The following is a 14,700-nucleotide window of genomic DNA, read 5'->3' on the forward strand; positions in this document are numbered from 1 at the left end:
CATTGGAGGATGTAGATGTTCTCCAGAAAGCCACTATATCCCATTATATATTCTCAAGGAATTGGCTTATGTTATTATAGGGGCTGGCAACTCTGAAATCTGTAAGGCAGGCATACAGACTGGAAATTCTGAGCAGGGGCTAATGGTGCTGTCTTAAGGCAGAATTTCTTCTTCCTCAGGGAAACTTCAGTTTTGTTTTTAAGGCCTTTCAACTGATTGGGGAAGACCCACCCAGATTATTTAGGATAACCTCCTTTATTTAAAGTCAACTGATTATAGATATTATTCACATCTACAAAATACCCTAAATTAGCATTTGATTGAGTAACTGGTATTGTAGCCTAGCCAAGTTGACACGTAAAACTAACCCTCACAGAGGAGGTGTAAGAATGACCAGTGCAGGGAGAAAAATCACTTAGGGTGTAAGAGTAAGTACTGGCTTCTGTGGGTGGGAGACTCAGGGAAGGCTTCTCTGTGTGAATAGATATATCCTCTTATCGATGAGGCAGATGAGACTGGGGAATACGAGGTGGCTTAAATAAGGCCAAACGACTTAAATGGCTAAAACAGCTATTGATTGGCCCTGCTGTCTTTCTGACTCCAGCATGTGTGCAGGAAACACAACAGACCCTGTCTCCCAGGAACGGTCAAGGGGACCAGAATGTTCGGCATTTTTTCCCAGGAGGAACACCAGTCAGTGAGCAAATTTAGATTAGGAACTTGTTCCTTGAATGTAGAGCCTGAACACAGAGAGGTCGATTCCAGCTTTGGGGTTGGGAGTGAAGGGGACACTTCATCCTGTGTCAGCCCCTCCCTCACGCTGCTGCCCTGGGACCGGCCTTCTTCCAGCGCCCAGCTCAGGGCTTTTTGTGTGAGTGAGTCATTCTACCTATAGGACCCTACTTTTCCTCCGTCTCCTTCATGTGTACAATGTCTGTGCAGCCCTTGGGTCTGAGCTTTGGCACCTGTGAAGGGAAATTCCTCTGTGTACCCAAACTAGGATAGATCTCTCAGTTACAAGCCTCCCGCCAACTCCGTGTTCTTCTAATGCAATACTTAGTACTGTTGTCATTAAGTCATTTATTTATATTTTATTAGTGCCTCCCTCTCCTGTTAAACTACCAAAGGGAAGGTGCCAAATCACTATCATGCTGATTCCCAGGGAGGAGCAGAGTTCTTGGCACATATCACTTGTTGGACGGATGCATGGATAAAAGAACTAATAAGTGTGACATATACCTTCCAAGCAGTAAATCTGCAGGGACTTCTAAACAATCATCTGGAAACACGACACGTCCAGGTTGCTCCTCTCCTTTTCCTCATCCCGGTCTGAGCAGATCCCGTCCATAGCTAATCCCATCCTTGGCACGTGGGTTCTTCTCAGTGTCAGTTTCAGAGGTAGCACTTCCTGAGCTCTTCTCTAATTTCGGGTGTCCTTTGTAAGCATTCGCACCTAAAGCCTTCTAACACAGAGAAAACTGTTAGAACTGTGAGAACAATAGAAGATGAGAGTGAGGGAACAGGAGGGAAGGATTCCAAGAATAGTGCACATTGAGGAGAGAGAGTCAGGCATGGATGGTGTGCCCTAAGGATGCCCTGTTAAAAGACAGACAGTCCTCTTTCTTCTTGCCCCAGGCTGGAAATTCTGACTGCTTCTGCCTGTGGTCTGGAGTCTTGTCAGTGAGAAGACTCTGACTCGAGCAGTCCCTGATATCTCTGAGTGGGCTCTTGTGAGCCAAGCTGAGAGAAAGCTCAGTTAGAAGTTCCCCCACCACACCTACCAAATGCCCCTCTTATCCTGCCACTCGGAGCACGGCTCCTGCGGGCTGGCACGTGAGGATGGCAGTAATGCAAGCACATCAGCTGTATAAACCGTAAACCATACTTTTCACTCTGGCCTCTGATGTGACAACCACCAGCCTGGCAACAGCCTAAAACGTCACTTGGGCTGTGAAGTGCTTCCAGGAGCACTTCTGCCCCTTTTGTGTGAGACCCCAAATATCAACAGAAATGGGGCTTTATTTTGCAGTTGTCTTCTGACTGTGGGAAAAGACATTTTGGATTGATTTAAAAGTTGCCACTCTCAGGTTATCCTGAAAGGTCTGTGCAAGTTTCCCCATGTGCATTCTTTCCACTAAGAGATTCTTCCTATCGAGAAAGCAAGAAGTCTCTCTGTTTCTACAAACTTTACATTTTCTGAAATTTGGAAGACTCAGATGCAAATGATAGGGGACACTCCTGGGACCCAGACAGATTTTGGCTGTAGCACCACAGAGAATAGCAGAAGGCACACCAGCCCAGGCGTTAGGAGTCAAAGGTCCAAGCCTTGCCTCTGCCACAAAGCAGCTCGTGACCTCGGACACATCTCTGGGCTGTAGGGGACTAGGTGGCCACCGCAGTTACCGCCGCGCTAAGCTGTATGGTTCTCATTGCAGGCATCTTTTCCACAAGTCCTGTGTTGACCCCTGGCTCCTAGACCATCGCACCTGTCCCATGTGCAAGATGAACATTCTTAAAGCCCTAGGGATCCCGGTAAGCACAGCACAGTCTACAGCATCGTAATGTCTGTCTTTCCCCGTTACCCGCAAAGCAGGGAGAAAATGTCATACCTGGATTTCCTGTGTCCCCTCAGTTCCATAGCAGTGGCGTCATCTGACGAGGCCGTAAGAGATCTCCCACGTCTGAAAACCCCTCTCACTTTTTCTCAGTCTGAGAACATCTTGACCCTCCCACCATATGCATCTTATTTGTCCGTGAGTTGAGATGCTGCCTGAGCAGCTCGTAGGCTTCTCTTCCAGGCTGCAGAGCACGAGAGCGGGTGGGACCCCGGCAGAGGCCTGATGGGCCAGCGGTCCACTGCTGACCTCCGGGTCATCACCCTGCACTGTCATCAAGCAGACCTGCAGCCATACTTTCAGAGATCACCCACAATCAGCCGAATTCCAGAGGAAACAAGCTCTTCCCAACAATCGGAGGGGAGGCCAGCCGCTGGGAATCTGGCCCAGGGCCTCTGCTGAGCTCAGATCTCCGTGGAGAGCTGGAGCGAGCAGGAAACCAGAGCCAGAACAGTGTAATTCTAGCGCTACCGTCAAGCTGGTGCCCCCAGTTATATGTTTTATAAAATTGAGTCTCTACCCCCTTGCAGAGAATCCGTCCCACCCCACAGCAGTTGGCTGGCTTGGTGCTCTGGGGGAGGGCTTCCCTAGGACCATATCAAGTGAAGGCCACAGACTAGTGGTTGGGGAGCTACCAGCTGCTGGGGTGAGGGCAGGATGCTAGCCAGGCCCCCAGATCCAAGGGCGGCACAGAGAGAGGTGAGGAAAACATAGGCGCCGTCTAGAAGAAGCTAGACATGCTGGATGCAGAGACCAGCCTCCCCCTTCCCCGCTCCGCTTTGCAGCCCCCTCCCTCTTGTCACTCCTCACTGCTAATGGCAGAGAATAAATAGAATTTTTAAAGTCCCAAGATGTCACTGAAGAAGAAAGGATCAGGTCAGATATCAAAGGCCTTCTTTAATGCCAAAAGGCTAATTATCCCAGGAATATCAGAGTGTCTCCGTTGGAGAGGGCACACCTGAAGCATCACAAAGCCCTGAATTGGCTGTGTGTTCTCCCCTGTACCAGCTGCCTCCGTGGCAGATGTATGCTGATTTTCCCAGTTGACACACCAAACACAGATCAACTTGTATGACTATAGCTTTGAGCTAGAATCTGAAAGGCAGTGCATTAAATTTTCAGATCAGAGTTGTAAATGCATAACACATTCAAGGTGAAAATCAGTGACAATGAACACAAAACATTAGTAAAACCCCAACATCTCCACCAGATACTGGCGACTTACAAAATTAAACTCAGCGTTTGCACGTTGCACATTCCTGGCTCTAACTGGTTCTTACCAGGGAAGAGGGAAATGTAGGTATGTGTGTGCTTGCATGTGTGTATGTGTGTCTTTGGTCTCCAGAATCTTCAGCATATTCACAGTTAAAGGTAAACAGTCACATCATTGGACCTAGTTCTTCTTGCTTAGGATATTTTCAAAGCTCCCAGTTATCATTCCCAGTGCTCCTTGGTCAGGACAGTGGAGCAGACCATCCCCAGTGGTTAAATTTTGGACTAAGTAGTATTTGACTCCAGACTTTTCATGGGGAGGTGTAACTTCTCCATGTTGTAAAAAAACACTCGAAAAGACAGCCAGTAATTGTTTTAAGATAGAATTATTGTGTGGCCTTTTGGCTTATTTCCGAAATGAGTAGTAATATTTTAACTTTTAGTGGTTGGGTGTCCTGGCCATGGTTTGATGCCTGTCAAGTCTGGATAGGATTTTACTTGGCACACTTGACTTCCAGAAAAATAAACATCAGTAGCATCTCTGGATTTTGCCAAGGATTCTTAAAGCCCAGCAGAACGGGAACATAGGGCGCACCCGAGCTCCCCCCAGAGAACGGAACAGCCTCTGTGAAGAAGGCAGGCGTGTGTGCCAGTCCTCACAAAGCACCAGGGTGTGTGCCTGCCCTCCGTGCCCTCCGGAGGCTTTTCTGGTATTGTCCCAGAGGATGACACTGAGTCTGGATCTGGGAGGAATTTTGAAAGTTCTGCTCCACCCTTTGCCGTCGGGTAGCACTCTGCCTAAAGTACACCAAAGAGATGATGTTTTTACTCCATTCTTCTACATTTCCATGTAAATGGACAGGCTCCCAGCCTTCTCAATTAGAAAACGCTACCTGCAGCTAACTGAAACCCTTGCCTGGCAGCTTAAAGAAATTGTTTTACAGTTTTCCTAAACTCCTTTAACTCCATTTCTTCTTAATCAAAGAAGATTGGAAAGAGCCTGTCAGTCTCTCTCTGATAACTGGTGCCCCTTAGTCCTACATCTTTCAGAGAGCATTTCTTTGCCTCCTTCTCAATATGCTGAGTTCAGTAAATGTTTGCAGCATTGTAGCCCTTCAGAGGGTGAAGGATGCCAGTCCCAGAGTCGTGTTTATGAAATTCACCCTGAATCCTCCTTTGAACAACGTCCACTCACCAAAGACTCGGTTGCGATCCTGATCCATTAGATTGTCCAAATACAGGGTTTTGTGTTTGACTTGGGGCTTTGTTTTGTCGTTTTTAACTGAGTAGCCTTGTGCCTGCCTGAGCTATAAGGCAAGTAAATATAAGTGGAAAGCTAAGAGCTGGGGACATTTTCATTTTGTAAGTGGACTTCTCTAAAGTGAGCAAACAGTATGAGCATGGCTCCCAGACTGTGAAGTTCCCATTACAACGGTATCTTTTTCCATTTTATTTTGCCAAGAGAAATAAAATACTGAACTGAAAGGGGCATGGGGAGTCCTTATTGTCAGAGTGTTTTCATCCCTTTATCTGCATTAAAGTGCTTCCCCGTCCTTTCTGTCCAGCCAGGTCCAGGGGAGTCTTTGTAGGATGACAGAACACATCAGTGAGCCCCCCTGTAAGGTACCGTGTAACACGGTCTTTCTTATCCCAGCAAATACCTTCTCCTACTGCTATTATCCTGGTATGAATAGGATGGTTGTTGTTGAGTAGACAGTCCCTTGCAGCCGGTGTAGTCACAAGCCCCTCACTATTTAGCAGTTGGTTTATTCGAGGCGTTTACCAGCTGACCTGAATTTGAATCCCTATACGGTATTCACTTATAAATGGGGTTTGACACCTCTTACTAAACATTATGACTGTAATTTCTCTTAGAGGGGTATAAACTGGGTTTCTTTTCAAAATATTATTCTATTTGATGAACCATTTCGAGGGGATATAAACTGTGAGGTTCTGTAAAGTTGGTCTATTAAATATTATATCTAAGCCAAATTATCCGTGCCTGCTCCCGCTAACAGTCTGAGTGAGCTAATTCACTTTTTCTTGTTTCCTCTCCCCATTCTGTGCAAGACGTAACACTATTCCTCTTCGTCCATAAAGTCAAAGCGAACACCCTGCTTCAAAATTAATAAAGTAGTTTTTAAAGAGAATAAGAAAGAAAACAAGAACAATATCAACAAAGTCAGCATTTTGAAAAAGATGTCAACTCTTAATACATATATGGTCACATTTAGATGCTTACGGCTGAGCGGACGACCAGCACAGCACCCTCACTGGGAAAGCCTCTCCTCCCTGACACCCACACACAATTGGTTCTGCTCACAAGCACATTTACACAGTTGTAGGAGAGTGAAGGAAATTATTTTTCCTTCCACCTTCCCAGGTTCTCCAGCTGGGCCCTGTAAATTAAACTCCTACCAGACAGATTAACAAGAGAAAATCAAGCACACGTTTATTAACACATGTGTCGTGCATACACATAGGAGCGCTTGGTGATAAGTGACTCAAAGGGGTGGAAGGTAAATGCATGAGGGAAAGCAGTGGCAGATAAGGGCACGTTAGTCAGGTTTGTTGTATGTTCCATTTTGGCATCAACTCCGGGTCGCTGGTGATAAGAATGTCCTTCCCTTCCTGGCACAGAGAAGGGGACAGCCTTACACATTTATTTCCTGCTTTTAGGCAAATAGAGGAAGGGCGGAGAGCATTTCTTTACCAACTTCTCAACTGTTTCAACTACCAATCCTTATGCCAACCTAGCATATTTTAGGGTGGTATTTTCTGCCCCACAGTGGCATGCCTTACCCCTGCACAGAAATTGAGTTTTTAAAGTATTCCCTCGACTCTACCCTTAATTGATCTAGGATCTGGGTAGGTACTAACTTTCCCACGTTTTCAGAGCAGTAAACTGAGACTCATAAAATTTTCAAATCGACATTTACTGAGCACTTAGTAATTGTCAGGCACTATGTGAGGGCTTGCAGTTCAAGATCGATATACTTTAAAAAGCTTGTTCACTTTAAAAAGCTTGTTTCTCACTTGTATGTGGAATAGAAACAGAAAAGTGATTGGTAATTGCAGGGGATTGGGGGTAGGTGAAATGGGTGAAGGAGGTCAAAAGGCATAAACTCCCAGTTATAAAATAAGTAAGTCCTGGGGATTTAATGTACAACATAGTTACTATAGTTAAAACTGTATTGTATATTTGAAAGTTGCTAAGAGAGTAGGTCTTAAAAGTTCTCATCACAAGAATAGAACTTTTGTAACTAATAACTAAATTTATTGTGGTGATCACTTTGTACTATATACATATATCAAATCATTATGGTGTACACCTTAAAGTAATACAATATTCCATGCCAATTACATTATCTCATTAAAACTAGGATTAAAAAAAAAAAAAGCTTGTGGACTAGTAAAGGGAGACAAACACAGTAACAGATGACCATAACGGAGTGGGAGAGTGTGAAAAGAGTTACAGTGTCAAAGATGACTGCCTGGGAGGGAGCATCACTTAGAAAAGGGACATTTGGCCTGGGAATTGAGGGCTGATGAGGAGTTCACCAGGGTTGATTTGAGACCTTGGGATAGGAGAGGGGAAGGGGAAGATGTCATCCCAAATAGAGGAACAGCATACACTAAAGCACTGAGATAGGGCATAGATGGTGGATTCTGTGTGCTTCCAAAGGCTGAAGGGAGGGCCAGAAAAGGAGGCTGGGGTTAGACTGTCCAGTGCCTGTTTTTCTATACTACAGAGCTTATAATTCATTCTTTAGGAGAAAAAAAAAAGAATCATACATGTGTTTTTTAAAAAGAGTGCTCTGATGAGAAAGTGGAGAATGGAGTATCCTGGGTTAAAAACCAGGGGAGATTAGGAGACTGGAAGGAGGGTGGTAAATGTTCAAAACCTACTTGCCCATGTCCAATATCTCAATCGGTAAATTTGGTGGATCAGTCCTTCAGTGAGTTGACTTTTGACAACTCAGATTTCCATGAATTGGCTCACTGCTAATAGAGACAGAGAAGGCAGAGAGAAAAGAGAATACGGGGGAAGAGGGCATGAGCTGAATTTGAGGTTTTTGTGGGATGATGGAGAGACTTCCAACTGACTGTGGGAAACACAGATGTGGACTCAGGAGACTGATTTAAGAGGGGAAATCTAGGACAGGAGTCCAGCGGTTTGAATTTCTTGCCTTGTGCTCCCAATGAGCCCAGGAATTGTAGATTTTATCTTTTAATCAGCTTCGAACACAATGTAGTCATTGTGCTGTTAATTCAATAAATATCAACCCAGAACTCTCCTCGCCTAATCCTGCCCACCCTGACCTGCCTCCTTTGGGAGTACAGAACTGTGTCACTGTCATCACTCGGGGCCATGTTGCTGTTCAGACTGGAGCAAAAAAAAAATTGGTTAATAGCTATTCTTAATACTTCTCAAGACCGTATCTCTCCACCACCACCTTTTTAAAATAACTTTTTTTGAGTTCTGGTAAAGGCAGAACAACTGAAAATCATTTTTTAAAAGCTGCTTGTGGAAGAGATATCAATATCTTCAATGCCACTTCCAACAGCAGCACTAAGACCAAAGAGTAAAATTTCAAAATCACCTTGTAAGAGAATAATCTAACAAAGCTGGCCGGCACAGCCTGCCTTGCAAAGCAGAGAGCACACCACCCCCGCCACAACCCCGCCGCCCCTGCCCATTTCTTTATTGTTCGAGTGAAGGCATGACAAATATTTGAAGGGAAGAGTCCTATAGTGGGTGGGTAATTAGACACCCTAGTTTTGTGATTGCAAGATTTTAATTTAGAGGGTTTAACAAATGTATGATCAACTGCATGTTGATTGATATTGATATTGATAAGGAGGAGCTATCATTATAAATAAATGTTATTCCCCCTACATAACTATAGTAATGTATGGGTATTGCTACTCCTGGAATTAAAACCTTGTATCTAGATCTAAATGGAACCTTTGGAAAGAAAATTTGGGAAGATGTTTTCATGTTAATGACAGGAACTATATGTGAAATGTCTTTAAGTAAAGTGGTTCAGGAAGAAAACAGTAAAGAACTTGGTTTTCCTTCGGGACAAAATATCTATGCTGTAGCATCTCATCTCTCACTTGATGACATACACTAAGAACAGGTCCTTTTGTGCTCCTGTCAGCCCAATGCCGACTGCCTGGACGACTTGCCCACCGACTTCGAGGGATCTCTGGGAGGTCCGCCAACCAACCAGATCACAGGCGCAAGCGACACGACCGTAAACGAAAGTTCGGTCACTTTGGACCCTGCTGTCCGGACTGTGGGAGCCTTGCAGGTGGTCCAGGATACAGATGCCACCCCGCAGGAGGGAGAAATCATCTTTACTACCAACAGTAAGTTCCGCCTTGCCATATTCAAGCGCCATCTTCCAAAGGGATGTTGCCTCATGGGAACTGGGAAAAGACACTTTTCCTCTAGAAGAAATAAATAAATAAAGGAGTATAACGTTGCCAGGCTAAACAATCATACCTGACAGACCTTGAGAAGCCCAGCTCACTCCAGAGCCAGCAGGGCAGACAGCAGACCTAGCCCACACAGCGATACCACGGCACTGCACACATCCCGTGGTACCCGAAGCAGGCTAGGTAGTGGCTCTGGCCTCTGAGAGTGGAGGCAGGTGGGAAAAGCAACTTCAGGGGATGTGCAGTGGGGCTGGGATAGGGCACAACCCCAGTCACTCGTGTGCTTGTGTGTGTGTGTGTGCACATGCTTGAGCCTTCCCGAGTATGCACGTGGCTCTCTAGGCTGGTCTGGACCGCATGCAAGACGGTGCTCGCCCCTGTTGCTACAGGACTCGGGTGCAACTGGCATCCCTTTAGATGGGCGATCCTGCAGTGCGATCTAAACCCCTGTACACAGTGACATATTAAAATGTCTTTGGGGTTTCTTCCCCATCTCTGGCATAGACTTGAAGTAAGTGCTGTTCCATTTGCTGGTATTTACAAAATATTAAAATAGCTATGTTAGCAAACAACTGAAGCTAAAACCTAAAGTATTTACTCCACAGACTAACACGGGAGAGATGAAAGCTTCAGGAGTTCTAGGAGAATCAGCATGCAAATGAACTTAGGTTCAGGTTAAAAGGATAGATGGATATTACAGTTTTTAAATGAGGTGTATTTTTTCCCTTGATAGAAGTAACCTGTTCACTATAGAAAATTTGGAAACGTAGAAAAGCAGATGAAAGCGTATTGGGATAGTTCCTTTTACGTTAGCCTCTTTTTCTTTTTTTTACATATTTGTAATGTTTATATAATACAAAAAATTATTCACACTGAAATTTAAAGATACATTTTTCTGATGAAGAAACATGACAGTCCTCAATGTTGAAAGACTGAAAGATGAAGAAAAGAATTTTTTTAAATGTAGAAATCACTCAGTACCCCACTACCCAGAAATAACCACTCCTAACATTTTGATCATCTTTTCTGATATGGTTGAGACAATAACCATAGGGGTGAACGTTCAGTGTTGTAACCACTAAAAGTTAGAACTTCCACAGGACCTTGACAGAGAGTAACTTCAAGAGGAACTAGGTGGTAAATATCTGCCCTTGCAGGGTTTATTAGTTTGTGATGGACATGAGTTTTAGGTAGACTTTTAGAGGCATAAGGACCTCGATATTGAAACATTGACCATTAAACATTAAAAAAATCCTTAAAGAGAGATTTTGATTCGTTTGTTTTGAAGGTCTGGAGTGGTACTGTACAATATAATGTAAGCCGCAAAAGCAATTTTAGATTTTCAATAGTCACACTAAAATAAAAATAATAAGTTGTTCAAGTTCATTTTAATAATATATTTTATTTAACCTAATATATCTAAAATATTTCACCTTCTTTTTTGATACCAACTCTTCAAAATCTGGTGTGTATTCTATGCTTTGAGCACATCTCAGTTTAGACTAGCCCCATTTCAAGTGCTCAGAAGCCATGTGGGGCCAGTGGCTATCATATTGGAGAACACAGATTTAGAATCCTCATAATTTACAGATATAAGAACCTTAAAGGTCATTTAATCTTTACAGTGATAAACTTCTGATTTTCACCATGAGAAAGTTGTGGCCCAGAGGAATAAGTGGCTGACTCAAGTCAAACAATTAAGTTCTCTTTTCTGAGAACAAGATTGTTCCATAATTTTTCCTTTTATTGGACATCTTCAATTACCGTCAGGTATATCACCATCGTGGCCTAAGTGAAGTTATTTTTAAAAGCCTGATAAAATTTTGCTAGCAGTTCAAAAACATTTAAGGCATGAGCCTTTTTTTGAGCCCATAAAAAGAACCAAATTAAAAGGGTCATATTTCTTGCAATAAAATAATTATTTAATTTTCAAGGGAAAATGTGTCATCTGTTAGCATCCTTATTCTGAAAAGTAGCTACCTACTTCACCCATCTCAGTAAAGCCCAGATGACAAATGAAAAGGCATAGTTTATGGGTTAAAACACATCCAAAAATGAAATGGGAAATTAAGGTCTGTATTCATATAATTTATAATCCCAAATGGTTTTTGCTAAAATAGACTCAGAGTGTTTAGGTTCCTAGCAGGGATTCAGTAGATGTTTACCGAACAGCGTGAGGTGAAAGGACTCAATTAAGCTTGAAGCGGGGAGCTTTTGTTCACAACAGAAGGAAAAATGCTAGGTAATTTCAAAGGATGGTCTTGGTAAAGATGAAGGCATGAGGCTGCGTCTGCAGTCTGAAGACTGATGCCGTGTATCAGTACGGCTGAAGATACCAATCCGTCTCTGAGTACAGAAACTGAATTTTTCCCAAATACTTTTCTTAGACCATTTCTTTCTTTTTTTTTTTATTGAAGTATAGTTGATTTACAATGTTTCAGGTATATAGAAAAGTGATTCAGTTATACGTACAAATTTTTCAGATTTTTTTTCCGTTACAGTTATTACAAGATATGGAATACATTCCCCTGTGCTGTACAGTAGGTCCTTGTTGTTTGTCTATTTTATATATAGTAATGTGTATCTGTTAATCCCAGATTTCCAGTTTATCCCTCCCCCGACTTTGGTAACCATAAGTTTGTTTTGTGTGTCTGAGTCTATTTCTGTTTTGTAAATAAGTTCATTTGTATCAGTTTTAGGCTTCACATATGAGTGATATCATACAATATTTGAGACTGTTGATTTCTGATTAGTTTTATTTCTTGGGATTTTACACACTATTCCAAACATGGTCATTTTGATTAGATGTTAATGGTTTATACCACTAACCAAATGGCTGTAGATTCCTTAAGGGGAAAATTATCTGCTCTATACAGGTTTGTAAATTGCCTAGTGCCCTAACTCAAATAAATAGTCCATAAGTGAACAAACACTGATGCATGAATAAATGAGTGAAAAGATTCAAGTTCTTATCAACATCACTGTAACCAACTTTCTAACGCTATTGAAAAAAAAACGCAGCTAGAAAAGGAAGTATAGTTGGGATCCAGTCTTGCTACAAATCACAAATAACCCACTAGACATTGGACCTGACTGTTTTCTACATTATCCTTTCCTACCTCACATCTACAAACCCAAGAAACTACTAGAAAATGAAAAAATAACAGTAGCTAACAAGTACACAGCGCCCACTATGGCCCAGGCACCCTTTTAACTGTTTACATCTGTTATCTCACAGCAACCCTATGAGGTAAATATTATTTTTAACCTCATTTGACTGATGCAGAAACAGCAGCACGGAGAGATTAAAGTAACTGACCCGAGGTCATGAGCTCATGACAGGTGGAGCTGGAATTCTAAGTTCATCCAGGAGAATGAACCAGGGGAGAAAATGAACACAGTTCTCATTTCATTTTTTTTACTCTTTTCCTCCATTTTTCTGAAGTTCTCTGAAAGTTCAAAAATGTGTTTAGCTTCAATTCGCATCCTCATCCCTACCTCTGTTCTTCCCTTCCCGGCAAATAGCCTTGGTGCAGAGGCAGTGAAATGCACGTAGAAGTCATTTCAGCACTCAAGGGGGAAACGCATAGAACAGATTGCCTGTAGAGTGAAGACTGAAAAGTGTAGAGGGAAAATCTGGCATTAAAGGATCAGCTTCAGCTTCCAGGAGAAGGAAAAAAGGAAAAACATTCACAAAGGAAATCCAAACTGGTTGCCAGTCTGACGTTTGGGAGAAAGACATTCTTGTATGTGCATCTTTAATGTTTCTGACATCCCAGCTTTTCTAGCCTCTCACGGCAGCCCCACATCACACAGTGTTTCTCCTCCAGCTGGTGCAAGGGGTCATTTGCATGCGTGCCTAGATGTCACTCGTCAATTTTTACCTGCATGTGTGATGGCACCAAAACCATACTCTGCCCCTTTGACTCCCTAAGCCCAGGCTGTGGCTTCTTGGATTGGCTTCAGTGGGGAAAAAAGTTCCTTAGGACCAAAGGAGAACCCAGCTAGAGAAACAGCCCTGTGTGTTTGGAGACTCCAGACAGGAGCTAGAGAAAGACACAAAAGGAGAAGGCTCTATTACTCCTTTCCAAAAACATTCCACACCATTCCACATCTTCTCAAGAGGGTCTGAAACCTTCCCTTTGTTTTTCAAGGAAGTTGTTGACACCTGCATCCATTCCCTTCACTGACTCATCACACAAGTCCTCCAGCACTGCCTCTAGATCATTCCCCGCTTGCCGCTCGTCCCACCTCAAACTAGAAGGAATCAGCCCTCAACCCATGGGGTTGGATGGCGGAGAGAGCTGGGAGCTAGAAAGAGATGTGGCGATGGGCAGAATCAAGGTATCCCAGGCCTGCCCCCATACGTCCTGAGGAGCACGTGGCATGATGTGTTTGGCTGGGAGCCCTGGTCTTCAGACCTCACAGAAGGAAGCAGTACACGTGAGTTGTTATGTAGGCTAATGGGCGAGAACTCGGCCAGTCGAATTGAAACCTGGTGTGGGTGTCCCCTGGGAGACTTGCTATCCACTCTGATCCTGTGCCATGTAACTATTGTCTTGAACAAACATGATCTGTGATGTATGCAAAATGCATCTTTATTTTTGCTGCTCTGCCCTAACCGTACTGAGTGGGTGTGATAGCCCTCTGCCCCAGGATGAAAATTCCAGGAGGAATTTTCTGCTCACCCTTAGGTAACAGTTCCAGCAGTCCCTTTAGGTCCCAGACATAGACAAAAGGATTGTTCCTCGGCAGGGCCCTTCCCCTTGCCATCCCCGTGGCTCAGGACAGGTGGGCCTCCCTTCATGGCTTCCTCACGAGGCCTCCTGCAGCCCCTGCGCATCCAGCAGTCCGTTTGCAGCCTCTGTCTGCTGAGGTGCCCTTACCCCTCCCAGAAGAGCCCAAGTTGAGCCCAGTCCTGCTCGCTCCCCACGTGGCCACCTCTGGGACACTCAGGCATCGCCTGTCCTGACGGCTCTTTCCAGGACAGCAGCTGTTTCCAGCCTCTGCCCCCACGCAGGCCATCGGCCTCCTCTCTTCAGGCCCCAGGCAGGCAGGAGACCCAAGTCCACAGTCTGCATTAACTTTTCTAAGGCCTGAGTCAGCTCTCCCTGGGAGTCCCACCCACAGGGAGCATAGTTCATAATCTCCTTGGTGACGGAGAGGGGAGGGGGTGTTTCCTTTGCAGGAACCCCTCGCTGGACATGGGCTTTGGAGGTAGTAGCCCTTCCCCACCCCTTTTTCTAGAGGAACGGAATTTAGCATGACAGTCCTCTCTCCACAATCTCATTACCAATTTCCCCACCTTTCTCTCCCTCTCTCCCCTTTTTATTGCCTTAAGCTGGGTGATGGGGTCTGGAATCATAAAGGAGGTACCCTCACATCCACTACATCCAGCACTGGGGTGGGGAGCACAGGGGCGTGGAGG

General features: G+C 44.2%; 1 protein-coding gene across 1 annotated transcript in view; it reads left to right on the plus strand.

Annotated features, from left to right (window-relative positions):
• Positions 1 to 14,700, plus strand: part of RNF150 (ring finger protein 150) — a 225,044-nt gene that overhangs the window by 173,119 nt on the left and 37,225 nt on the right. Inside the window, exons 5-6 of the mRNA XM_010978921.3 lie at positions 2,436 to 2,532; positions 8,993 to 9,203. Of these exons, the coding sequence (XP_010977223.3) occupies positions 2,436 to 2,532; positions 8,993 to 9,203 (308 nt within the window). The remainder of the gene's footprint in view (positions 1 to 2,435; positions 2,533 to 8,992; positions 9,204 to 14,700) is intronic.

The sequence above is a fragment of the Camelus dromedarius genome, chromosome 1 (genome assembly GCF_036321535.1).
Source record: "Camelus dromedarius isolate mCamDro1 chromosome 1, mCamDro1.pat, whole genome shotgun sequence".
NCBI lineage: Eukaryota > Metazoa > Chordata > Mammalia > Artiodactyla > Camelidae > Camelus > Camelus dromedarius.